This window comes from Eulemur rufifrons, chromosome 14 (genome assembly GCF_041146395.1).
Source record: "Eulemur rufifrons isolate Redbay chromosome 14, OSU_ERuf_1, whole genome shotgun sequence".
In the NCBI taxonomy this organism is placed as follows: Eukaryota; Metazoa; Chordata; class Mammalia; order Primates; family Lemuridae; genus Eulemur; species Eulemur rufifrons.
In genome coordinates, this window is record NC_090996.1 from 30,163,180 (window position 1) to 30,190,943 (window position 27,764).

Below are 27,764 nucleotides of genomic sequence, written 5' to 3' on the forward strand. Positions count from 1 at the left end.
AAAGGTAGATGTGAGCTCTCGTTACAACTCATCTGTACATCCATGATTAGTCTAAACACCAACCTAGTTATAAAAGGGGAGGACAGTGCTGGGATTTGGGACATCTCGGGTACCTCTCTCTTGGACATAATGTGTTAATAATATGTTTAGTGCAAATCCAAACAGTGACATCACTGCATGGGGGAAACCCAAGGACGGAGAGGACCCAGACATCATTCTCCTCGTGGCTTGAGGACTTGGCTAGGACTGTTAGAAATTGTGGCAAATTCATATCTGGTACTTTTTCTGCTTAGTGACCACCCAGGTGGGTCTACGGGTTTAAGTAGTGGGGAAAGTTAACCCTCCTCTTTGTAGAGCTGGGGAAACTGAGGACCAGAGAGCTCAAGCAACTTGCCCCAAATCACACAGCCAGGAAGGAGCAGAACCACAACTCAGACCCAGGCTTACTGGCTTCAGCTGCCGTTCTCTGTCAGACACCCCAGGCAGCCTCCATGTGACAATTTAATGCTTGGCACAACTTGGAGTCCTTGGCTCTCCTGTGGGGGTCTTTAGGGAGCATTTCCTTCTGCCTCCAAGCTGCTAGCGGGGCTCCTACGAAATCAGGCACATCATGAGAATGGGGTAGAAGCAAGCTGCCATCAGTGGCAGCAGGGAAGTGGCTCCCAGAGGGGCACAGGCGGGCGGGCTGGCAGCTTGACTGCCTATCTGGGCCCAGGAAAGATGTGGGGGGTGGTGTTCTTGCTCGACAAAGCGTGACATTAAGAACAGAAGATATCTGGGACATGGGGTAGTGGAATTAAATGAGGACAGGTTTCTAGAATCCTTGCCATCAGCTCAGCAGTCTTAAAGTACAGTGTGAAGCTTTGGTTTAAATGGCTGTGCAACCTTGGGCAAGTCACTTAACCTCTCTGAACTTTGGGGTCTTCCTCTGCCAGGTGCTTGTAAGGAGCCCGGGGGATGGCAAGGTATACAGAGGATGCAGGAGCTGGAAAGGTCCAGAGATCACAGGATGGCACATGTTTTACCTGGCCAGGCCTGCTGTGCTACGAGCATTCATTGCAACGTGACTGGGCAAATGCAGTGTGCAGTAATTACTGCATAGCTTGGGGGCAATGTAATGCGATGGCCATGGTGACATACGGAATCATAACTGGAACCCACATATTAGCTCCTGGGGACATGGTTTCATTGCTTGCAGTCACAGGAAGTAATTATGTGGGAGTTTCAGGGTGGTGCAAAAGGGTTGAAGCCACTTCTCAGGAGTTGGATGACCTGGAGGAACCTGCCCTGGCCTGGTAAAATACCATAACCACCACCTAAGCGCATCTCCAGCCAAGGATTTGGAAGACCCAAGATGACAGTCCACAGCCCCCTAGCCTGCTGCCCGAGGTACCCTCACTGAGAAGTTCCCTAAGACTGTCAGGGAACCCCTTTCACCAGGCCCCCAACCCAAGTCCTCTGCAGAAAAACTCAGCATAGACGGGTGGAATATGGACTCCCCCTCAAACCCCAGCACCGAGAGCTGCGCCTGCGTGTGGTAGGCATGCAGCCGTTAACCGGGGAGTGAACTCATGTCAAGAAATAAGGCTGAAGAAGAAAGAAGGTGCTGGATCACCAAGGGCTTTGCATTTGAAGTGGAGGAGTTTGGGATGCATCCTGAAGGCAGCGGTGCTGGGGAAGGGCTCCACGCATGGCTGTTTGGAGGGAGGTTTGGAGGAGGCGAGAGCAGTGGGAGGGATGGATGGAGGGAGGCTCAGCAAGAATCCCAGTGGGAGATGTGAGGGCAGGACCAGCCCCTGATTGGGTGAGAGGTTAAAGGTGAGAGGTGGCTGGTTTCCCAGGTAGGGACAGGGTGGAGCCATCTCCTGAAATCAGAATCCCTGGGCCTGACATCACGTGCTGTTGGGGACGATTCTGCCTCCGGAGGCGGTTGACACTGCAAATGTGTCTGACATGTTTGTTGACACATTTTTTTCAGCACCAACTGCCAAAGCATCTGGGATCTGCACAACGTTTCAAAACAAAGCCGTGCTTTGAATGTAAACATATCCGTGCAGGCTCCGGCCGCAAAGGGGCCCCATCAGACATCTTCAGGGGGACGCTGGTTTCCTCGACAGCAGCCCCTGAACCTGTCTGCTAATTGGAGGCAAGAATGTCCCCAGGCCCCTCCCAGGCAGGGCACTCCTATTTATAAACAGGGAAATTTGTTTTTTTTCCTATTATCTTCAACTCTGTTGGTAAAACAGGAGGAAAGTTTTAAGGCTAGGGATTCAGTTTCTGGTCAGGATTGGGCTCTGCTTCCTTCTGCCTTTCTTAGAATTCTTTTGTAAGTCACATTCTGAGTCAATGGAAATTGCCCCAGTGATACTCGGGGTTGGTGAGGATGTGGAGCACCTGGAACTCACACACAGCGGGCGGAGTGGAAACAGCACAACCCATTTGGAAACCGTCTGGCAGCATCTGCTGGAGCTGAAAGTGCGCACACACTGTGGCCAGCAATTCCACTCCCAGCTTTGTATCCAACGGAAAAACATAAATGTGTTCACCAAAAGACACACACTCCATGGTTCACAGCAGCAGTGTTCATGAGAGCCCCAAACTGGGAACTACCCACATGCTCATCAACAGCAGAATGGACAGGTTGGGTGCAGTATATTCGCACAGTGGAATACTATAAAGCCATGAGACTAGCTGACCTGCAGCTACATACAATAAGGATGAATCGCACAGACACAATTTTGAGTTAAATAAGCCAAACAATATAAAGAGTACACACTTCGGAATTCCACTCATGTGGCCACAAACAACAGGAGAAATGCATCTATCTGTTCTCTAACAGGGGATCGTGGTCTGCCTCATTTGGTTGGAGGAAATAGTAGCTGTGTGGGGATGTGATCTGAGTCCCTGTTACAATTTCTGCATTCTCATCGGGGGCAAAAAAAAAAATCTTACCCTGTTAATACACAAAGCACAGACTTCAGGACAACAGCGTACCTGTGTGTCGAGGCTGCAAGTATAACCCCAAGAAGATGCTACACCCTCATTCCATCCCTGGGACCGTGAATATGTCACATGGCAAAAGGGGCTTTGCCGATGTACAATAATTAAGGTTCCTGATCCGTTAAGGTAGGGAGAGTATTCTGCACTCCCAGTGCAACCACACGAGCCCTTGGTAGCAGACGTAGGAGAGGCAGACAGAGAAGGACTCAGCCGCTAGCCTGAAGGTGGATGGGCCACGTGGAAACAGGATGAAATGAATTTGCCAACAACCTAAATGTGCCCAAAGCGGACTCCCCCCCAGAACCTCCACCTAAGAGCCCAGGTTGGTCAACTCCTTGATTTCAGCTTTGAGAGGCCTTAACTCAACTTGGCCCACCAGGCTCCCAGCCCACAAAAACTGCAAGGCATTACGTGGGTGTTGTTCTAAACCATTAAGTTGTGGTCATTTGACCACGGTAGCAACGGAAAACTAATAGGGTGGTATTAAAATTTCATGATGAGGAAAAATCAGGAAAATAATGTGATCCCCAGCTTCTTAAGGGGACAATAATGAAATAAGAATTTGAGAAACACCAGTTACTTGGGAAAATTTGTTGAGTGTGCCTTCAGGCTGTGTGCACATGTGCGTGTGTGCTGTACTTCAGCCTAACTGCGCGGGGGCTTTGCACCCACTCAGGATAGAAACTGCAGTCTTCTACCAAAAGGGTTCTCAACTGGGGTGAATGTACCCACCAGGGGACACTTGCCCATGGCTGTAGACAATTTTGGTTGTCACAACAGAGGGAGGGGGTGCTACTGGCATCTAGTGGGTAAAAGATGCTGCTAAACATCCTACAACACACAGGACAGGCCTTTGCAGGAAGGAATTATCTGGCCCCGGGTGTCAGAAGTACCGAGGTTGAGAACCGTAGTCTAGCAGGCATCTAACAACCATGTCCCTCACTGAGCACACAGGAGGGTGAAACAAAACAAAACAAAACAAGAAAAACAAACAAAGAGCCATGTCCCCTTGCTGCTACTCCAGTCCTCCTCGGATCCCTCGCTGCTCTCTGCTCCTGTGCACTGCCAGCCTCCCAGCTGCCCCGCTCTCCTGGCTGGGACCACTCCTGGCTCGTCACCTGTTAGACCTCCCCCTCCTTCAGCTCTCAGCTCAAACGTCACTTCCCTGGGAAGTCCTCCCTGCCCTCCACTCCCCAATAGCTCAGCTCCTGTGGGTTTATTCCCAGCACCTCCACTGGCTGTGTGGCCCTGGGCAAATACTTGACCTCTCTGGGCCCCAGTTTCTGCATCTGCAAAATGGGGATAACAAGAGTGCCTGCTTGGGGACTTGTCAACATTACAGCTGTAAAGTGCCACACACAGTGTCAGGTACATGTTATACTCTTCTTAAACGCTAACCATTATTACCATCATTATTTCGTGCCCACACAGCAGTGCCTGTCTTACCTGCAGCATTTGATATGGTTGCTGTGCTCTATTTATGTGTGTGGTTAATCGACTGCCTCCATGGGGATGGGGGCACTATGTTGTCACCCACCAAGGCATTCCAAGTGTCTGTCACATAGTATGGTCTCAATAAATACTTATGGAATGAAAGAATAAATGAGTGGGCTGTTTCCAAAGGTCGCCCAAGAGATTCTGTGAATGGCCGTGAACACATGTGGTCTTTAGCCTGAGTAACCCGGAGACGTACCACATTCTGAGGCTGTTGGATGAGCTTCACCAGGGCGGGGTGGCTGTAACCTGGGGAGAGGAGGGAAGCGTTAGAGATCAGCATCACATCTGGGGGTACCCATGCCCCAGCCCTGCAACTCTCTTCACTAGGCAAAGGATCTTTTATCCTTTGCAGACAAAGAGAGATTCCTGGGCCCCACCCAAGGCCTCTGACTCAGAATCTCTCAGGGAGCAGCCCAGAAGCCTTCACCAAATTCTCTAGGACAGTCTGATGCTTGCTCAGGTTTGAGCACTACTGGATTAGATAAACACAGGGGAGGTAAATGCAAGGTCAAGGCAATGTCATGACTAGGGCTGGGGTGTGGATCAGCAGGACAGCATGAAGAGCTGCAAAGATGGTCCTGACTTTCTCCAGGGCTCACTGGCTGAGTCGAGTCTCAATATATGTTTACTCAGGGACTGAGCGAGTGATGCTGCCTGCAACCTGCGGCCAGCATGCCTCACGCTGCCTTCATGCCCTTGCCTATTCCCCGAGGCCTTCTGCATTCACTGTGTGGGCTGGGGCTGACATTGCACGATAAGGCTTAGGACACGCTTTGATTCAGCAATTGCTCTCCTACTAACTTAGCTTACAAATGTGTGTAAAGACCTATGTACGTGGGTCTTAATTATGACACTCTAATATGCCAAGACGTGAAAGCAATCTAAGGTCCATCAGTAGCAGGTCAAGGAAATAAACTAAGATTTATCCACATGATGAAAGCCTTCTAATGTGACTGTGCAGCTGTAGAAGAGGATGAGACAGATTTATTTGTGCTGAGTTAGAACAATATCTGATATCTGCTAAGTAAAAAGGGGGACATGGGAGATATATATATACATATATATACACACTTGTGTATGCACAGACTGTCCCTAGCAGAAACCAGTAAGGATGGTTGCCCCCGGGAGGAGAATTGGGGACGCGGCTCAGGCTTGGGAATGACACTGGTTCCTCCCACCCCATTAAAATTGAAAATAATTTTTTAAAAAGTTAAGTTATAAGGCTTATTCTGTAGTCATATTGGATTTGAGTAAGATTGTTTTAATCTTCCAGGGCCTTTTTTGAAGACATGCTCTACAATTACATCACATATTGGCTTCCTGAGCAAGAACCAAACACATGTTGCCTATGAGAAAATCAGGAATCTTGGAGTAGGAAGTCAACTTTAGAGAAAAACTCCCAGTCTGTAAGTATCACATTTTTATTATACACACCTTGTACCTAGTTTCTATAAATGCATTTGCTTTGAAAGGGACTTTGTATCACTGTGGTCTGAATGCAGTGGGAACAATCTTTATGTTGCTGGCACAAGGCTCTGATCCTGGGCCCTGAGCTGCTGCCACAGTAAGAGATTAGCAAGTGTAGACAGGTATTAAAGACCCAGCACTGGCTGGGTGTGGTGGCTCACGCCTGTACCCCTAGCACTCTGGGGGGCTGAGGCAGGAGGATCGCTGGCCCGTGAGTTTAAGGTTGCAGTCAGCGAAGATGATGCTACTGCACTCCAGCTGGTGGGATAGAGTGAGATACTGTCTCAAAAAACAAAAACAAAAAAGGAAAGAAAGAAACACATTCACAAAGACTACAGATATGAAATAAAAGGTGGCCAGAGAGATGCTTTTAGAACTTCAAGTCTTTTAACAAATGCTGTCCCCCACCCCTGTGCACACGCTGGCTGGCTGGGCCTCCCAACTGAGGCAGCCCCAGGGAGGGGCTCACAGTCCCAGCGTTACTGTATGGTGGAGCCAGGATTTGAACTCAGGAGCCTGTCCCTTCCACTCCAACACAAAGAGGAGATAGAGCTTTGCAAATCTTTGAATCCAAAATGCCCTTCAGAGGCAGAGGCATCCCTGAACGGTGGACTTCCCCAAAAGAATGAGTCATGTGCTTACTGTCTGATTGCATCTTAATGGAAAGAAACAGGTTTGAGGAAATGTGCTGGGGGACACAGAGGAGGAAGGAGGCACCCAGGGCTGGGTCAGGGAAGGCCCCAGGCTGCTCCGAGGGCCGTGTGGGGGTGACAGCGAGGGGAGCAAGGATGCCTTGTCTCCTCTGCGACAGAGGAGCCAGCATCATCTGTGAAGGGACAGGCTGCAGGCCACTAGATGCAGCCAGGAATCTATCAACCAAAGAAGCATTAAGCATCCAGGCTGCAAATAACAGCTACCTGCGTTTCCTAGTCATCTCTGTCTACCACAGCCCCGTCCTCGCGCCCTTTTACACAGCGAGTCGCGCTCTGCATGGCTGGGAGGTGAGCCCGGGAGGCAGATGCTGTTGGCGTCCCACCGAGGTCACTTTTACCGGGTGGGTCATCACGCGTCTCCCAGCTGCCGCGTGTGTTGGCTGATAACGGCTGCAGCTGCCTCGTGTAGGGAAAACTGCCCTTGGCGAAAGGAGGCTGCTTTGCCTAGGAGGTTACTCACACCTCCGCCTCCGGCAGCTGGTGGGCGATGGCTGGCTGGCACAGGGGTTCCAGAAGGCCGGGCCCTTTCCCTCTGTCTGGAACCAAGTCTGGGTGCAATTCATACTCCAGAGCCACCGTGCGGTCAGGCTGTGGACAGTCTCTAGCTGACACTTCATCCTTTTTATCTTCTTCCCTCTGCCCTAGACTGTTTCCTTCCTCCCTTTTCTCCTGACGGCTCTCCCCAGTAAACAACTTTCACAAGACTCCCTGACTCAGGCTCTTTCCAGGAAACCCAGCCTAAGACATGTAAATTGTGGACACTGTGGTCACACAGACTTGGGTCCACATCCTGGCTGAGTCCTCTGTGAGCTACTCAACCTCTCCAAGCTGTCTTTACTTATCTGGAAAATGGGCATGTTAATACACACTATTGTGTAAGGTTTTGGGGAGGAGGAAACGAAAGAAGAAAGAAGACATGTAATGTGCCTCATAATATACCCTCCACACATTACTTGTTCTTCTCCCTACGCTTGGAGGAAGTGTCTGGGAGGAGCATCTAAAGCTGGGATGGCCATAACTATGAGAGAGAGACAGAGAGAAAGAGATATTACACTCAAAGCTGCGTTGCCAGCTCTTACCTATGGGGACAGAGGAGATCTGGGAATACAGGTCCAGCATCCGGTTGCCATCCACGTCGACCAGGTAGTTGCCTCGGCTCTCTTCATAATTGCAGAAAAAATGCACGGCCTCTGCGTTCTTGGGGAGAGGAGAGACCGACTCAGGCTTGCTACAACTCCCTGCATTCTCAGTCTTTCAGGATTAAGCTTGATTGGTGAAGTAAACCATGTCCTGCCCATTCTGTGGACATGTGGGAGTGTCTGTGGGCACTGCCAACGTTACACTTCTTGCTCTGGGGTCATGACATGGGTGGTTTGTTTATAATAGTCCATTAAGCTGTGATTTTGTAGTTCACAAACTTTTCTGTATATGTTTTATATGTCAGAACAGAAAAGGTTGAGATACAGATCTAAAGTAGATTCTGATAAGTTAAATTATATGGTCATTACCTGTGGGGTACAACAGACACTACTTGGGTGATGGATACACTGAAAGCCCAGATTCCACCACTGTACAATATATACATGTAACTGAATTCAACTTGTACACCCTGTACACCCTTGTAAACCTGTTTTTTTTTTTAAATAATATATATAGTACGCCTTACAGCAACCACTAAGGAAACTAAAAATATGTAGTAATTATTAAAGAAATAAAAATGTTACACTGGAAAATATTCACCTAATGCAAAATAAAAACCAGTGAAAGAGAAACAAAAGACACCCAAGACATACAGAGACCAAAAAGTAAAATGGCAGTGTGAACACAACCGTATCAATAATAACATGAACTGTGAATGGGTTCCAATCAAAAGTCAGAGATTGTCTGACTGGATAAAAAGAACCAACTACGTGCTTGCTCAGCAGACGTACTTTGGATTCAAGAATATAAACAGGTTGAAAATAAAAAGATGGAAAATGGGCCGGACGCAGTGGCTCACACCTGTAATCCTAGCACTCTGGGAGGCTGAGCCGGGTGGATTGTTTGAGCTCAGGAGTTTGATACCAGCCTGAGCAAGAGCGAGACCCCCGTCTCTACTAAAAAAAATAGAAAAAAATTAGCTGGACAACTAAAAATGTATAGAAAAAGTTAGCCGAGTATGGTGGCGCATGCCTGTGGTCCCAACTACTTAGGAGGCTGAGGCAGAAAGATTGCTTAAGCCCAGGAGTTTAAGGTTGCTGTGAGCTAGGCTGATGCCATGGCACTCTAGCTGGGGCAACAGAGTGAGACCGTGTCTCAAAAAATAAATAAATAAAATGGTGTCTGATGCACACAGCAAGCATGAGAAAGCTGGAAGGGTTTATACTAGTATCAGACAAAACAGACTATAAAATGAAACTACTAGAGATAAAAAGACATTATATAATGATAAAAGGGTCAGTTCAGAAGACAGGACAATTGTAAACATATTTGTACCTAACAACAGAGCCCCAAACTATAGAAACAAAAAGGGACAGAGTTAAAGAGAGAAATAGCTGTGCAATAATAGTTGGAGACTTCAATACCTGGCATTCAATGATGGATTGGAAACCTAGGCAGAAGATTAGCAAGGAAATAGAAGACTTGAACAACGCTCTAAAAGCAATCACATCTAACAAACATCCACACACTCATTCAACAGCAGCAGAATATACACTCTTCAAGTACACACGGAACATGCTCTAGGCTGGACCATATGCTAGGCCATCAAAAAAGGCTCAATTAATTTAACAGGATTGAAATCACGCAAAAGGTGTTTGCTAACCACAATGGAATGAAGCCTGAAATCAATAACAGAAAGAAATTTTGAAGATTTAAAAAAATGTGAAAATTAAACAACACATAAATCACCAATGGGTCAAAGAAAAAACTGCAAGGGAAATTAGAAAATGGGGTTTAGAACAAGAGTCAACTACATTTTTTTAAAGAGCCAGAACAGAGGAAGCATCTGTCCCTCAGCTAAATTGTAATAAAGGAACAACAGAAGGATGTTACCACACCGCCACTTACCTGAATCATATTCAGCTGTTTCATTAACTCCTGCCGGCGAGAAGAATAAAAGCATTACAGCAAGTACACACTCTTGCCAAACAGCTTAAAATCATTCATGTATTCCCAAGGCTTGGCATTTTTTCTCTCTTGCCAATAAATTAATAGTTTATTGGTCAACAATATTGCACATATTTTAAAAATTACTTAATATAAACAGTTGACAGGAAACTATTCCATTACACAGCTAAATTGCCAGTACAACAGACTGGATATTTAGACACCTAGAACTTAATAATATAAAATATTTAGCAAAAAAATTAAGCTGAAGGCATTTATATCCCTAAAAAGATAGGTTCTCTTTTCTATTTAGAAAAATAAAAAGACTTTAACATCCATTAGGAATATAAAACACTGAAAATATTAATTTGCATATCACAGAACCATTTATAATTACAATCCAATCACTCCATAAACCACTTGTAAAATTCTATGCAGACACTGGGAATTAGAAGCTAGTCGCTTTGATAATACAAAGATTTCAGCTCCAAAAATAAGTCAATGTAAAATATGCTTTAGCAATTATATTTCCATATAAAACCACGGAATAATATTAATGACATGAATATTAAATGTTATTCCATAATTTTACTATGGTTAAATTAAAATCCACCCCTACAATGGAAATTTGCTTGAAGAAAGTCTCCCCTTTTGTTAGCAAAACACTATCCAAAGTAACTATGAATACAATCATTTACAATACTACAAAGATTTCTGGATTTATAAAATAGTTCCAATGACAAAACTGAGGTTTTTGTGGTTGTCTGTTATGCAGCATTATTGTGGCAACAGATAACTGATACACTTGCTTTGTGAACCCTTCTTTGACTTCTTACAGCAGAATGGCCTAGTTTTTAACATATCGGATCTCTGGTAGTGAGCTCTCTGCAAGCAGCTAAGAATGCATGCTGTGTTCTCCTCTGCTAAGCCCCTTTATCTCTTTTCCAAAGCACACCACTCAGGGGTCCTCCACTCACTTGAGATCTAGGCCCAGGCACTTCTGTCTTCATCAGAGGCCCATCGTAATCAAACTCAATATCCACTTTGGCTGCGGCTTGACTGATCTGTCTGGATCCTGCAGTAAACAGAGACGGTGAGAACCCCTGGTGATGGCAGATATGAGGATTCTGCCCTAACAGATGCCCACTGTCCCTAATAGGGGTGGTGCCAGGACCTCAACCCCATCCCAGCCAGACCACCCGAAAACACTGGTCTGGACAGACCTGGGCACTACAAGGACACTGCAGATTTAAAAAATAGGAAAACCCAGTGTCAGTGAAGTTATAGGCAAACAGGCACACTCCTGTTTTATTGGTGTGAGTATAAGCTGATGCCAACCTCCTAGTCCTTTCTACTGAGCAATTTTGTTATTTAGGATTCTTCCTAAGAAAATAATGAGAACCGTGTACAAAGATGTAGGTAAAAAATATTCATTATAGAAGTGTCTATGTAAGAGCAAAGAGCAAACAACCTAAATGCCTAACACTGGAGGGTTGCTAAGTAGAATATGACACGGTCAACCATCTCATGGAATATTATACAACCATTGTTTTGAGATCAAAATTTTGAATACTTATGGACATGGGAAGATGCCCATGGTGTTATCATGTGAAAGATCAGATTGTAGAAATTATTTAAATGTGTAAAAAGTTAATCTATATGCCAATGTATACAAAGACCTGAGTTTCACAATGTGAGCCACTGCACACAGCCGATTTTCTTGGATCTGTTATATCAAGTCACCCGAGCGGATGTCCAGTGTGCATTGAGCATTTAGGGTGAACATACCAGGAATTATCCTGAGCGATTTATATGGCTTACCTCATTTAAATCTTATAGCCCCCATGCGGTAAATTGTATCATTCTCTTATTACAGAAGAAGACAATGAGGCTCAGAGAGGTTAATTAATTTGCCCAAGATCACACAGCTAGCAAGTGGTTAAACTAGAAATTTGCCCACCCAACTCTTCCCTAGATCCTGTGAATGTGCCTGATGCTATCTTTGATCTCATCTAGTGCTGGCCTTTGAAAGGAACGTTTGCAGCAAAACAACATGATTCCCCCAAAGGCAAATTATTATCAAAAGAACAGAGATGCAGGGGAAAAAAAGATGGAATGATCTAGCATTTTCATTCAAGAATAAAATAGCACACCCAGAAGGCCAGGGTGTGTCATTGACACAGAAGACTGGACACAGTGGGTAAACCATCATGGTCATGACCTTCATGGCCACACCAATCCAGAGTCTATTTTTAACTCCAAACTATAAAGCAGAGAGCAAACATTTTTAATGTCCCCTTGATATTTACACCGTTCCCAAACAGCAAAGATTCCTTAGGTGAGCCTGGCTGAAGTCAACATAAAGCCCAACTGGAGTTGTCTGCCCTGCTTTTCTGTAAAAGAAAAAAATCTGATCTGCCCCTGTGACTGTCCTTCCCACTTATGTTTGATAACATGCTCATTGAGGAAGAGACCAATAAGCAACATGGAAAAAAAAAAAAACCACTTTCAATTTTCTATCCAGAGATAACCATTTTGATGTCTCGTCTCCCAGTCTCTTACTTTATTTACCAACATAAGATTATAATTGGGGGGTGCATGAAAGATGCCGTTGGGAACATTATCTCTGGCCATTGTCTGTCATGTTTAATGGCTTCATAGTGACTCGATGGGTGGATGTACCCAGGGATGTGGGCATGGTAGCACTGTGTGCCTTCTGTGTTGGGCACCTGCTCTTGCTCTGAAGAAGCAGTTGCCACTTGTGAGCTGCCCTGCGAAGGGGTCCACACATCAAGGAACTGAGAGTAGCCCCTGGCCAACAGCCCCTAAGGAACTGAATCCAGCTACAGCCACGTGAGTGACCTTGGAAGTGGGTCCTCCAATCCACAAGTTGAGCCTTCAGATGAGACCGTAGCCCCAGCTAACAGCTCAACTGCACCCTCGTGACTAGACCTGGAGCCAGAGAACCCAGCTAAGCCATCCCTGGTTTCCTGATCCCAGAAACTGAGAGATAACAAATGTATTATCCTTAAGCTGCTGCATTTGGGGGCATTTGTTATGCAGCAACAGATAACCAATACAATGGCACAGGTCCTGGAGCCAGGCTGGCCTCACCCAATGCCTGGCTCAGCCAGTGGTCGGCTCTGTTACTATGGAAAGTTTCTTAATTTCTCTGGGTCTCAGTTTTCTTTACCTTATGGTACAGAAGGTGTTGAGGACTAAATGGGTTAAAAATAAGCATTTAACCATCATTTCTGTTGCTACTTATACTCGATATGCCAAATTGATTAAGCCAAAAGAAAAGAAAAAAAAAATCACCGTATGGTTGTCTAAATCTGGCCACAAGTGTGCCAAAAAAGATCAAACTCCAGCCAAGAAAATAGAGAGGAAAGGAACTCTGTGATTTAGCCATTTCCTTTTCTTTCTTTCTTTTTTTTTTTTTTTTTGCATCATGCTTCTATTTCCATGCTTGCAAAATGTGAGTTAGGATATTTCCCACCTTCGTAAAACATAAACAAAGTGCTTTCACTTCCGATGCAAGTAATTTGTGAAATAGGAAGGATACTATTATCTTCACTTTTCTGTCAAGAAAACTGAGGCTGGAGACATTGTCTCTTGGAGGGGCTCACATGGCCAACAGGAGGTGAAGCCAGTAGCCTAACTGTATGAGTCTTAATCTACTGCTCTTTGCATGTTGTCTGTTGGGAGGGCTCAGATGTCCTTCACAATGACCTTCAAAGATGGTGCCAGGTGTGCCTCCAGGCTCGTGCTCTACAAGAGCCACGTCTCCTTCACTGGTCCATCCTTGGCACCCAGCACAGCACTTGGCACGTGGCAGGTGCTCAACAGCATTCGCTAGGGAACGAACGCATCTTCCATGCCAAGGGCTCTCTCCGACTTGGAACTCACCATTCTTGCATCTTTCCAATTCTGGTTTATTTTAACCTGATTACGAGTAAACACCGATATGCTTCTCTTATAAACAAAACAAAAACAAAACCCCCAAAGCTGTTCCTGACTCCTCAACACTATCAAGGTCAAGAAGAATACGACTGAGAAACTGTCACAGACCAGAGACCAGGGAAACGTGACAAGTAAACACAATGAATCGCGGGACAGAAAAAGACATTAAGGGAAAACTAGTGAAATCTGAATAGAAGCCAGGAGTTTGGTTACTAGTACCAGTAAACCTGGGTCAGTTTCTTAGTTTTGACAAATGCATCCTGGTGACGGTGAGATGTTAACAATGGAGGAAAATTGGGGCGTGCATATGGGGTCTCTCTGTACTATCTTTGCAACTTCTCACTAAATCTAAAATTATTCCAAAATAAAATGTTTATTTTAAAATAAAGCCTGGGAGTGGGAAAATGCTCCTACTCTTTATCCCACCCAGGACATAAACACCATAATTCAACATGCAAGACAAGGACATGGCTAGCAGTTTGTCTTCAGAAGGCAGACTTTTCCAAGAGTAAGGGGACACCACGGTGACAAGCTCGGGGTCTCTCAGAGAGCTGGGGACAGAGTGGCAGCTCATTGGTCTTTCTGAGCCTATTTCATGGTCAGGCCAGAGGCGGGACTGCTCATGTCTCTGCAGGAGGCCAATCTCGGGGTGTCTGTAGCGAGGCTTCTGTTACCCACTCTCTCTCCTAGAACCACATGGGGGGACATTGAGGGGGCCTCAGAACTCAGCATTTGGAGCCAGACAGGCTTGCATTCAAGGGGCTGTGTGATCTTGGGCAGATAACTTTTGCTTCTCCGAGACTCAGTTTTCTCACCTGTAAAATGGTATTTACTTGGGCCTCCCTTGTGGGACTAGGGCAGGGAAGTCTCCCTGAGGTCATGTGATCAGGGCTCACTTGGCTATGCTGCCTGAGAGGCACAGAACAATGAGCCCACCTGAGAGAGACCCCAGGAAGGAGCCAGTGGGTGGCCAGTAGGTGTGGGGTATGGAGGTGAGGGGCGGGGGGCATTACCTCCTGACAGTGTCCGTGAAGCACAGTTGGCCTTTAGGTCAATTACAGAGACTGTTGTTGGCAGTGACCCCAGCTGTGTGTTTTCTCCAACAGTTTCTGTGAGGATGGCCTGGGCCCTGCTGGCTGCAGGGGCCACCACCTACCCGCAGGCAGAGTGGCTCTGGGATGGATCAGCTCCCTTCCCTCTGCAGAGCTGTTCACCAAGGACAAGAGCACATGGCAGAGATGGGCAATGGGATGGGGGTGACCATGGTGACAGTTTTATGGGGGACAGTGGCACAGCTCCAGAGGCACTGGTGGGCCGGTTCCTTTATCCCCAAGGACTCTTCCTGCCCAGGAATCCCCAGTCTGGATTGTGTCTCCCATCGGGACCTGTTCTTGCCAAGACCCCTGGGGCTTACCTGGCACCAGCAGGCGGGAGTTGTGCTGGAAGCTGCAGGCCAGCTGCCGGGCGAGCAGCATGGAGGCCATGACCCCTTCCTTCAGGCACTGAAGACCCCTCCCTCACTGCCGCCCTGAAAGAGACCAGAAACACAGACTCAGGCCCACAAAGACCACTCTCCAGCTGGCCAAATGTCCCTCCCCCCACCATTTCCCCACCTAACAGAGAAGATTCTTTGACATCAAATCCTTGGCTTTTATGCTGAATATAAAAAGAATATATTCAACCAAAGAGTATATTGTAACAAACATATACGTTAAATCACATGCATTTTCGAGTAACCTTTACCACCCCCCAGATAGGACTGTCACACTCATTTAAATGGGAAAAACAGAGAAAGGGACAGAGTTGGTTTGGGATCCCCTGGAAGCGAGAACAAGCCTGTGCTCTCTAGGATGGAAGGACTCAGACGGGAGGAACTTCACGGCAAACCTCATGGCAGCCACTCGATGTGGGAAGCCAAGGTGCTCTCTGCTCTGTTCTCCCATGGAATACAGTCACTAGGCTGTCCGGGGAATCCACAGCAGCCGGTGGGGTACCTGGTGGCCCACTCCAGGGGTGCAGAGCCCAGGCACCACCAGGCATCCCTGTCTGCTCAGGACCGCGAGGTTCCAGGATGTGGGACTTTCCATTTTGAAACCAGGACAGTCCCAGGCAAATTGGGATGGCCACCTTCCACAAGCCCAGGGAGTCCGGATCCTCAGCTCCCATTTCGCATGTGTGTTCATCCTGTCAAGCCTCTTTTGCATCTTGCCCTCAAGTCCCTGGGCCCTGGCTCCTGCTGACTTTGTCTTGTGGGCCTGGAGCGCCCACCACCCAACATTTAGGATGTCATTGCCTTCATCCAGGGGCCAGATGATGGCAACTTAGACCAGAGCAGGTTAGGGACTTGCCCCCAAGCAGGGATACACCAGGACCCAAGCTTTATGTTCTAAAGCCCAAACTCAGGAGCCAGCTCCATCCGCAACACACATATCTTTACTATCTATGATGGTGCACATGACAGACATCACTAGTCTATCACAACTCTTTTTTCCCCTCAGAGCCTGAAAGAGGCCATAAAATCTTTCAGCTCACTGTTGTAGTCAATCCACATTGATTAGCACTGAAAAGTGATGTGATGTTTATTCCAACACCACAGAGAACCCAGAAGATTAGCTTCTTCCCTTAAGTTTGGTCTGGGTGCTCCTCCTGGTGTAGAGGCAATATGAGAAAGTCAGTGGAATGAGGGAGTTCTAGACCTGCCTTTCTGTAACATTAAGCAACAACCGCAGCATCATCATCACCATCAGTCCGTTCCTCTGGGCCAGGTGCATTATGCAACTTATCTCATTTAATCCTTGTAGGAAACCGAGGCAGGAACCATTACTATCACCCATGTTGCCTTGAGGAAACTGAGGCAGGCTACTAGAATGTTAGCCCTATAAGGAGAAGATACAAATCGTGGTCTCTTTCTCCATTCATCACCAGCATTTACACACAGTGCCTCGTGCATGACAGGGGCACAATATTATCTACTGAGTGAATGAATGCAGCAGGTAGAGGTTGAGTGACAACCGTGGGGGCCACAGAGCCTGCAGCCCGCAGGGATTCAAACACAGGTCTGCACGATCAGAGTGTGTCCCGATCCACACACCCTTCTCTGCGCCTCTCTCTCCCCATCTTCAAAAGAAGAGGGCCAACTCCCTAATTCTCTTTTTAAGTAACCAGTTCAGTGCCTTTTAGTACATTTGCAATGTTGTGCGGCCACTACCCCTATCTAGTTCCAGAACTTTAATCACAGGCAAAATAGTCATGATTCCATTCTGCCTTGCACAGAATTCGCTGTTGACACTGAACTGGAATATTTTTATATACATATCTTGCTGGGTTATTTTAAGAAATTATTCACATGATGGGTAAAGCAGCCTAGTACATTAAATTCTCCCATTTTCCCCTTCATCGTCCTCTGCCACTAAATTATGAGCTGCAGAAAGAGAGCAGTGTTTCATCCGACTTCGTTTCTCCTGAGAGAAATGATACCTTGCCTCTCCTGTAGCAGGCAACTAATTAACTTTTGTTGATTGAATTAGTGGGCGAGAGGGAGTGGGTGAATGACATTAGTTCTTCTGATTGTTTGAGATACATTGTGTTAAGAATTAATGTCTGACAGAGATTAGGTTTTGTTATAAGGTCAATTTCAACTGCAGGCCACCAAAATGCCAGCACGCTATATATTCCACTGTGACATTTTGTAATTGAAAGCACGTGGGTGTGGCTCTCACTTTTCCAGAGTATTCAAATGCTATTGTTTGAGTTCTCCTACTCGAGTTTTCAAAAACACATTGAATGGAAATTGAATTGTGTGACGTCTCAGTGTTCCCATTTGAAACAAATGGTTTTATGGGAGAGACAGCAACTGCTCTCTCTATTTAGTTATCATGTTGCTAAATTAACAGGCTAGCATTGAGTTGAGTAGGTTGCAATAGATTAAAAAAAAATCCATTGAGTTATTAAGAAAAGAGTTTGGTTTCTCAGTTAATTTATAGTCATGGTTTCCGAGCCCAGTTTCTCAAAAAAATTTCTCCTGGTGAAAAGCGATACAATTTATTCTCTGAACTATGTCACTTTATTCATCAAGCCCAGTATCTACTACAGGGAGGTGTTTTGTTATTAGCTGAATTAATTGATGTGTTACAGTGAGTAAAGGTAGTGGCTTTGGGATCGGATAGTCCCAGGCAAGCCTGTGACTGAAGCCAAATACCATGACCTCTCTGAGCTTCCATGTCCTCATCTCTGGAAGGGGACATACACTGACCCGGGCACTGGGGGAGCCCAGGGGGTGGGCTGAGAGCTACTTTTAACTGCCATAAGGGGTGGACAGTGGACCCTGCACATGGTCACAGATCTGCATGATCCTCAAATCCGCTAGAAGTGCAGGTAAAACTTCCCAGAGATACAGAGAGAAAGAAGCCTGTGGGGGCGCCTCGCGCATCTTCCCAGTCTTTGCATCCTCCAAAAGGATCACACCCCTAGACTAGCCATCCCAGGCTAGTCATTTAACTGCTGTGTGACCTCAGGCACATTAAGTAACCTCTCTGGACCTCAGTTTCCTCGTCTGTAAAATGGGGATAATATCAACTGAACCTACTTCATGGGGTAGCAGAGTGTGAACCAAGACCTGGGACTTGGGTCCCTGCTGTATCCCCAGCTCCAGAGCAGCGCCTGGCTGCAAATAGTCATTGAATGAAAGTAAACGCTCAACAGGCATCCTAGGAAGATGGTGTCTGGCTCATCTTTCCACTGTGCTGCTGCCCAGGTCCTGTGAACACAAACTCTTTGCACACATCACTGGCTAGAAATGGACCCCCCATACCTCTTTGGGGCCCCAAATATGCTCCCTCTCATTCTCCTATCTGCCCTCGGGACCAAGACAAAAAGTGCTGGCAGGCGCTCGGGACATTCCTTTCCCGCCTGCTGCCCCAGCCGTTGGCTTTTCTACAGACTCAATGGGACACAAAGACACACTCTGCCAAGTGCACCTCCGTTGTCAAGGCCAGGGGTCACCATGGCAACCCATAAAGCCAGAGGCCTGGGCTGCCACAGATGGGGCTAACAGGGCCCCATTCACGGGGCGAGAGTGCAGGGACAGAAGGCTTTATCTCAGATCCGGCTTCCCTCCGCCGCTCCAAAGCCTCTCCTGGCTGTCCCCGAGGGTGGGCCCGACCCTCCCTTCCTCCCTCCCTGCAGGCATGATTCCTATAACCTCTTGTTGGAGGCACTATACAGTCATCAGTGACTTGTATAAGGAGACAGGAACGCTGTTCTCGGAAACATGCAAGTGTCGACTCCTAAGAAAGGCTGGAAGGTGAAGTTGAGGAAGTAACATGGGCCAGAAATTAGGTCTAAATCATGGCTGGGCCATATATTAGAGCTTGATGGCTCTGGGCAATTGGTCAACTCAGCGGGGTCTCAGTTTCCTCATCTGTAAAATAGGAAGAATGAAACCTATCCATGAGGTCACACGGCACTCAGTTGGGTTAGGGCCAACTGAAGAATGTACACAGGATATAGAAGAGATGGCTCGTTGCAGGTCATTTTCTGTTTCTGAAAAGCTCTCTAACCTTGGGAAGGCATTTCCTGTACGGCCCTGATGCGCTAGGGAAGACTTTTGGCACATGCAGTGGCTCTGCTACGAACCACAGCATCCGGGTTCCACGAGAGGGAAGTTGGCCTCCCTCAGCCTCTGCCACCCTCATGCCCCTGTCTCAGAGTCCCCCCGCCCCGCCCCTGCCCAGGCTCCCATCAGCAAGGATTAGGTGAAGTTAAATCAGGAAAGCAGTGAGCGTGAACACATCATTGCTCGCAGGCAGGTAGTCACCTAGCCTGCGAAAAAAAAGTAGAGAGGAAGAGGAACAGAGAAGGCTTCAAATTCAAGCCCTCGGAATGTGAAAGACAGAGGGCCTTGATTGTTGGGGTAGGAAACATGCGGAAAGAAACGTCTGCAGAAAGATGAGCTAGTTTTGAAATTCTGCTCCTACGAGGAAGGAGGAGAGACAGAGTGGCATCTGGCCTGGGAAGGACGCTTGTGCCCACCCTGAAGAAGGTACCCAGGCCAAAGCCCCCAAAGGTCCAGCTTTTAAAATCTGTTTGTCCATCTTTGATTCTGTAAAATTAAATTGAAAAAAAAAATGGGAATAAATGTAATAGTAGGTAACATCTATACAGCAAAAAAAAAAAAAAAATCTGTTTGTCCAGGTCCATAAATGTTTGCTCAGCACCTGTGCTAAGCTCTGGAGATACCTCAGTAAACAAGAACACGTGCTGCTCCCCGTCCTATGGGACTTCGTGTTCTAGTGGGGAGGACAGAGGAAGACACACTTCCCATTCGGAGAAAACAAACCACTTTTAAGGGCTCCAGGAACTGCTATGTACCCAAATATTTCAGCATATAACAAATGAAACATTTATATCTCCTTCAAGGACTGCTCAGCTTGTGACTCGGAAACACTTTCTTGGTGGCTGGAGTCATGGTGTGTGCCTGACGGCATTCCTGCATTCCCTTGCAAATATTTTAACTCTTCCATAATTCAAAGGATCTTGCATTTACGTGTGTATGTGTCTGCTCTGATTTAATGAATGAAAGCCTACTGTGTCCGGATTTCACACACACCATCTCATCTAGTCCTGGGAGGCAAATACCACTATTTTCACTGTTTTCAGATGAGGAAATAGGCACAGAGAGGTTTTGCCACTTGCACAAGGACGCACAACTGGAGATAATGGATATTTTAACAATTATCTGTGATAGTTTGCCTCATTTTTCTGGCCTCCTGTTCTTCTAGCCAACCCTTATTTAAACATTTGGGGGCAGAAGAGCTAGTGAAGGGGGGGTCCAGGAATAAAGAAGAAGTGTCTCACTGTACGCAGGCATTGCCTTCCATGGAAAACTTTCAACCAGACAGGTGGGCTCGCCCCTTGCTTCTCAGGTGGCCATAGTGGCCACCAATCATAGGACCCTGGCCAAAGGTTCGGGCCTTCTGGATGGCACTTGGGTGTTGATTTCGATGAGCCACCTCCCCGTCTGGTGGCTTGTTTTCGCGAGTTATCAGACTCAAGCACTTAGGGAGCGCTTTGAGTCTCCCCAGGGAACACCAGCGGGTGGATGGCTGGAGTGGGGACAGTATGCTGACGATGCCTTTTTAACTTAGTTCAGGCATGTTTAGGCGAAGGAGTGGGCCTGGGGGACAAAAAGTGGCACCAAAGACAGGCCTAGGCTGTGGAGCTTTCTTTGGGGAGGGGGGCTAGTTACAGGACACTCCTGACAATGTGCCTCCCCCTCCCCCAGAATCAATTGCCTCCCCAGTGTTTTTGTCCACACAGCACCAAATATCCACAGTGAACAAAACTGACAGGATTTGTCCTGGGGTGGCATCCTCCATGGGAGGGGGCAATAACCTACCAAGGTGTCCAAATCTACCTGGGTTCCTCCCTCTCATCAGGAGGCATCTCCACCTTCGCTTTGAAAAAGTCTCCATTTCATGACTTCTTGATACTTTTACGGGAAAACAAACTTCCTAAGTAAAAAAAGCAAATCTCTAAAATGACACTCTTTGGGAAATGTACAAAAACCCCAGCTGTCCTCCAGGCAAAAAGAGCAGGGTTGCAGGAACGGCTCCAGAGCTTTAATCGAACCATTCATTTTTTTCTGAATAGCAAACCAGACACAGTCACTCTCTTGCTTGAATACTCCCTGGGTTCCAGCTACCCCTAGAACGAAGCCCAGCTGCAAGGCTGGACACACATAACCCCCACCCCCCTCAGCTGCATCTCCCGCCTGGACTGCACACACTCTGCCCTCTCGTCGCTCACATGATACTGTCTGTTGGAAATGTCCTTTCTGTCCTGGCCTCCTGTTGACATTCCCGGAACTCTTGTGCAATTTTGCATGGTATACCTCCCGTCACCTGCTCCAGGAAGCCTTCCTGACCCTTCAACTCAGGGTTCGATGATGCTCATCTGTATTTCTCTCGTAATCCATCTGTTCTTTATATTTACTGGTTACTGGTCACCTGTTGCCTGAAGACAGTGCTACATCATCCTAAGGACCCAGGTGAGGATGGTGGAACCAGACTGCAACGTCTCTGTATTCTGTTCCAGTGCAGGAGGCTTACAGCAAATAAGTAAACACATAACAGAATCCCACAAGGTGATGCATCTCGGCAACCCCAGCACTCAAGCACCTCGCCACCCCTGGAGAAGGCTGCATAAATGTTTGCTGCACTCCATGAACTGAATACCTCTACCAGGAGTCCCACAGCCACCGCCTGAGTCCCGAGGTCACTCTGGCAACAATCCTTTCCTTTCCACGCCCTTGGAAGGGGCATAGGGAGAGTGAACTAGGTGACCGATGAGGATCCACCCCACCTGCCCGCCTGCTGGGGACTGAAGCCACCCCTCCTTCTGCATTCTACTCCCAGGATGGCTTTTCATGTGTGAACATCTGGCTCAAGAGACTGAAGAGTTTGGAGTGAATTTCTAAACACTCCCTATCTGGGTTCTTTTTTGGTGGCTCTAAGGAGCTATAATGTCAAGGAGTGGAAACAACACAACCCAAAGAAACAAACAAGCAAAATATGGAGGCTCGTTTCAGCCCTCTGGGGTGGACTTTGGGAGGTTCTGGTAAGCTCGTGTATTTATGTGACTACTGCACAGAAGTGTGTTCCCTTGGGGGTCTTTACAGCGCACCTGGAAGGGCAGGTTCTCCACCATGGAGGCAGGGACCTGGAAGCTGAGTGACTGATTTGCAGGGAAGTTACATGGGCAGCCCTGTGCTGGAAAGAGTGTGGGATAAGGACAACTCTAACACTGTGTGCCAAACTGAGATCACTGGAGGCTGCTGTTTAGGAGTCACCTGCCCAGAGGCATAGGCTGGCTCAGGGGACCTCAGGGTCCAGAATGGAGCCTGGCAATGCATACTTGTCAAATTCAGTAATAGAGTCCCAGCCCCACATTGCAACAACCACAGAAGTCAGAACTGAAAAGCTACCTCCAAACCTTGTCCGTCAGATTAATATGATGTTCCTCAACTCTTTCTTCATTCTTGTTCACCTAAAGATTCTTTGTTAGGCAAATCCCCCGTGACATTTTAATTCCACACATAAACTGTATTGTCTATTTATATATTCCATTGTACATCTACTGTATTCATAAAGACTAAGATTTTTTGCTTCCCCATAAATCAGTGTTCACCCTCTTGGGGACAATATTGATGCCCTGTTGGGCATGCAGGGATTAATGGCACACCTGTCACATGCAAGTTGCCCGATTGGGCATTTCCTCTGCTTGGTCTCATTCCACCCTTGCAACTGTCTTACACAGTAGGCATCACTGGCCCTATTGCACAAATGACTACAAAGTCACTCACGTTCAAACCGGAAGAGCTTCTTGTGGAAGAACAAGACTGCTGGGTTATCTTTAGTAATTTCACCATAATATGGGGTGGGGGCATAGGGAGGGTTTTGAACCTGGGCTTGAATCTGGCTCTGCTTGTTCTCTCAACTGGAAAAAGAGTATGAGAGAGCACTGCCGTCCCCAGGCTGCTGGGGATTAAAGGAGATAACCCACGTGCAAAGCTAGGCAGAGTGCCCAGCATGTAGTGGGCACTGAGAAATTTTCAAACCTACTTAAAAGTTATAAACATAATTGAACAACCACCTGTAATCCTAAAACCACCAAGTGTTAACACTTTGCCACATTTATACCCACTTTCTTTATCTATCCATTCATCCTTCATCCATCATTACCTATCTTTTGAATTATTTGAAAGTTAGTTGCACACTTGTATTTCAGCCCTAAATCTTTCAGCTTGTATCTTCTAAGAATAAGGACATTCTCCTACATAACCTCAGTACAAATTATCTGAGATACAAAGTATTTCACTCTCAGCAAATGTTATCATTGATACACAGTCTATGTTCAAATTTCCCCACTTGTCCCCGAAATGTCTTTTGCGGCTGTTTTCTGTTCCTCTGAGGCAGCTGCACACCAGCATTCGGGCCCATGGCTCTGGAATCTCTTTTTAGCCTGGAAGCATTTCTCAGCCATTTTGCCTTTTAAGACATTGACATTTCAAGAATCCTGACCAGTCACTTTGCATGCATTTGCACCGATGTTTTTCTTTATGTTCTTGCAAAATAAACTGCAGCTCTTGGGCAAATGTGGGGAAAGAGGTCGGTAGGACACAGGATGCCACAGGCCTAAGGTACCTGGGGCAGATAGAGGAGGGTAGACGGTGTTAGCTGTACTTGGGTGGAAGTTAAGGATTTCCTGGAAGCAGCAGCAGAGGGTGTTTAAAGATGGTTAGAGCTTTGGCAAGTGGACAAAAGTGGCCATGGCAGGTAAATGGCAGGTAGATGCCAGGGGCAGGGAAAGAGGATGGCATCTTGGAGGAAAGGCAGGTGGCAGAAGTGTCTCTGGGTATGATGGTACCATGTGTGATCAGGTCTATTCCTACTTGGACTGCCGACTTCCTGGGGCCAGTCTTTGTCTCTGGCTGTCCTCTCTGCGAACGCCAAGTGCCTTCTCCTAGAGTGACTGCTGGACAAGTTTTCCCAAATACCTGTGGACAGGCAAAGCACGAGGGCCTCCCTTCCAGAGGTGACTTGGCTGCCAGCTCCTACACCCTGACTACAGGACCTTCAGTGGCAACCTGGCAGATTCCCACATCTTGCCCTGCAAATGAAGTTTCATTTTATAAAATTGCTTCCTTCTGGCTGCCTCTTGGGGCATGGGCTGCTTCTGTGAAGAAATTCAAAATGAACTTCTAATCGGCCACAAGATGTGAAGGGACCGGCTATCCAGAGCTTACTCACTCTGTTCTTGGCATGAGCCACCCAGGTTGTCTACTGAGATTCTCACTGCAAACTCCTCCCGAAATGCCCACTGACAGCGCGCCCTCAGCCCTCCCTTCCCCTGAGTTGCAAAGAGAAAGGGGTATGTAAGTGTGCTGTTTTAGCCCTTAGAATGAAAGGATTTATTTTGGGGCTTGAGCAAAAATGCCTTGTCAAGGTGACCCTCACTTCATTTCCTGGGACCAGAGCAGGCCGACAGTGGAACTGCAAGCCTACTGATAAGCCCAATGTCCTTATCTGTCATTTTAATGTCCATCTTTTGTTATTTTGCTCCCACTTTCAAGGGGCGCATCTTCCTGTGTTCTCTTCACAAAATATCCTTGAAAAATCTGACATGTATGTGTGTTCTTCACACAGAAAGCCACACGCTTGCACACACGTACACGGGTGTGGACACACTTGCACACCACAACACTATAGATAACTGTCACTGACACACACCTCCACATGCCAGCAGACATGAATGTGAGGACTCGTACACACACACACACACACACACACACCCCTGCACTCACGGTGCCTGGCAGTCGGGGTGCTGCAGCAAGCCCAGCTCGCCTGCTTAAAATGCCTCCTCTAGGTCATTCTGCAGAGTCCCAGGAATGCAGCTGTCTAGGTTCATCCCAAGAGGTGCCTCTGGGCACCAGCTCCCCCCTGCAGAGGGTGGTCCAGACTTCCAGACAGTCCCCAGAACATGGGCACAGGTACAGGAGAGAGAAAAGGGTCCCTCAGGAGCAAAGCAGGTTTGGGAAAAGGGTGCACTCAGCTGGTACCCAGCAAGTGGGCGAGGGGGAGGGATGGAGAGAAGGTGAAGGTGGGGGGTAGAGAGCAAGAAAGACTGAAAGATGGACTCAGAAAGCCGGGCAATTTTCAGACAGAAACAAGAAGGAAAGGATTCACACAGAAACAAAGAGAAACAGAGGCAGGAAAAAAGATCTAAATGGAGAGGGGAAAATAGAATACAGACTTTTAAAAAAGATGTTTTGAGCCTGGCTCGGTTTAAGCCAGAAAGATGAACCCCAGCATCTCAGACCTTCTGAGACAAGCTGTTTCCCTCCCCTTTCCCCTTTGCAGGGGGCTCTTCCTAGATTTTTCTTTGACAGGCTCAGGAATCCCTGAAGGGACAAGGCAGAGATCCGAGGCTTTAGGTCCCTAAATGGCTTCCCCAGGTCTCTGCTGCCAGGGCGGGTCTAGCCGTAGCCATGACCGGGGTCTGAGGGGCATGAAGTCATCTCCCAAGGCCTCCAGGGCAGAGGGGCTACTCTGACCCCATCTAGAGGATGGGGGAGGAACCTCGGGAAACCAATTATTCTAGACCCTCCCATTGCAGCCGGTCCACAAGGGGCCCAGGAGAGGAAGTGGCGATGATCACAAGATGGGGGGAGGGGGACACAGAGCTTTTCGGTCACGTGCTGCTCATCAGTTGCCATGACGACAGCAAGGGGGTGGGGGCACCCAGATAGGAGGCTGCAAGAGAGACATGTTGGTTCTAAATCACCGTGACAGCGCTTCAGTCGAGCCATTACGCCGTTGCTGGGGCAACCAATGGGATCAAATCGCTGAGGAGATCTATAATTATTACAAGCCAGATACCGGCATCCTTGGCGCAGTAATCAGCACGTTAGAGCAATTCAACCTGAACTCCGGCAAGAAATGTCAGCCCCCCGGCCCCAAAATCTGGGATGAATAAGGCCAAAGGAGATTGTGCAAAGTAGATCTATTGATGCTACAGATTGGGAACCTAGAAGCCTCTTGGCCAAATGAGAAATAAATATTAGGGGAAACCACATGAAAGTGCCAATATTTACCAATGAAAACAATTTCCCATGGATTTATTATGGAAATTTCCAATGTAAAGCAAAGTTGAAAGAATTTTACAGTGAATACCTGTACGCCCACCACCCAGTTTCGAGCATCAACGTTGTTACTGTGCTTGCTTTGTCACACATCTACCATCCATCTATCCCTCAATCCTTTCCCTTTTTTGATGCCTTTCAAAGTAAATTGCAGACATCAGTTCTCTTCCCCCAAAATACTTCAGCCTGAATAAAATTAAGTATTTGATCATTTCTGAACAACAAAAACAGCTATTTCATATGGTTCCATCTAAATAGAATAAAATGAAGGTTTTTCTGCCATTCTGTCCATTTATTCATCCATTTCTCTATCCACCCACCCATCCACTCCATCTTCCCATCCACTCATCCATCTGTCCATCTGTCCACCTGTTCATCCATTCCACCCACTCCATCTATCCACCCATCTACTCCATCTTCCCATCCACTCATCCATCTGTCCATCCGTCCATCCACCCACCCCACCCCAACTCTGGGAGATCTCATGCATACTCATGGTTTCCACAAGTGAGTCAGTATCCCCAGATCTTCCTCCCTGGTCCAGCAGATACCTCTAACAGGATGTCCTGCATATCAAGGTCAGTATGGACTCTGGGCTCCATCCTGTCCTCTCTCTTGTCCTCTCATTGAGTACCCATCATTTCCTAGCTGGCCAGTTGCCCCAGCCTCCTGCCTGGCCTCCCTGCTGCCATCTCACCTTCCCTCTGCTTTCTCCACACTGACTTGTTATTATGAAATATCTGACCATGTTCGTGGTGGTGGGCAACTGGCTTTTCACACAATTGCTGGCAGGATGGGAAATTTATACAAATGTCTTGGTGAGCAATTCATCAAAATCTATAAAATTTTAAATGCACAAATGATTTTTTCCCCACAATAGTTCTACTTAAAGGAATTTGTCTCACTAATATAAACTGAGAATAACCAAAATGTCCATCAGTAGGAACTGGTTAAAATAATTTTGGTACACCCATCATGTAGAATAACATGCATCCAATAAAAAAGATTGATGTAGTGATTTAGGTACTGATGTGGAAAGTGTTTAACATAGTAGGTTAAAACAAGTTCCAAATGGGTATGTGTAGTCTAATGTCTCTCATGTCCCCAGCAACGCCTTACACTTGTGTTATCATACAGATTTAAGATATCATAGGGGCTAGTGCATGCAGGGAACATGGCTTTATGGGCTACCTCTTCCTTGTCACAGATGTCAATGCTAACTCTCCACCAGGTTGGGGAACAAAAGTTGAGGCCCAGGCATAGCATTCCTGCCCCTCAAGTCCCCTTAGACTATACCCGGTGCTCTGCCAGCACCATCAGGGAAGGTGGGCCCTGCA

General features: G+C 47.1%; 1 protein-coding gene across 1 annotated transcript in view; it reads right to left on the reverse strand.

The window, feature by feature from the left end:
- ABAT (4-aminobutyrate aminotransferase) overlaps positions 1-27,764 on the reverse strand; it is a 57,780-nt gene that overhangs the window by 17,381 nt on the left and 12,635 nt on the right. Inside the window, exons 2-6 of the mRNA XM_069486958.1 lie at positions 15,142-15,255; positions 10,742-10,839; positions 9,726-9,755; positions 7,757-7,874; positions 4,694-4,743 (exon numbers count right to left, since the gene is read on the reverse strand). Of these exons, the coding sequence (XP_069343059.1) occupies positions 4,694-4,743; positions 7,757-7,874; positions 9,726-9,755; positions 10,742-10,839; positions 15,142-15,211 (366 nt within the window). The 5' untranslated portion in view covers positions 15,212-15,255. The remainder of the gene's footprint in view (positions 1-4,693; positions 4,744-7,756; positions 7,875-9,725; positions 9,756-10,741; positions 10,840-15,141; positions 15,256-27,764) is intronic.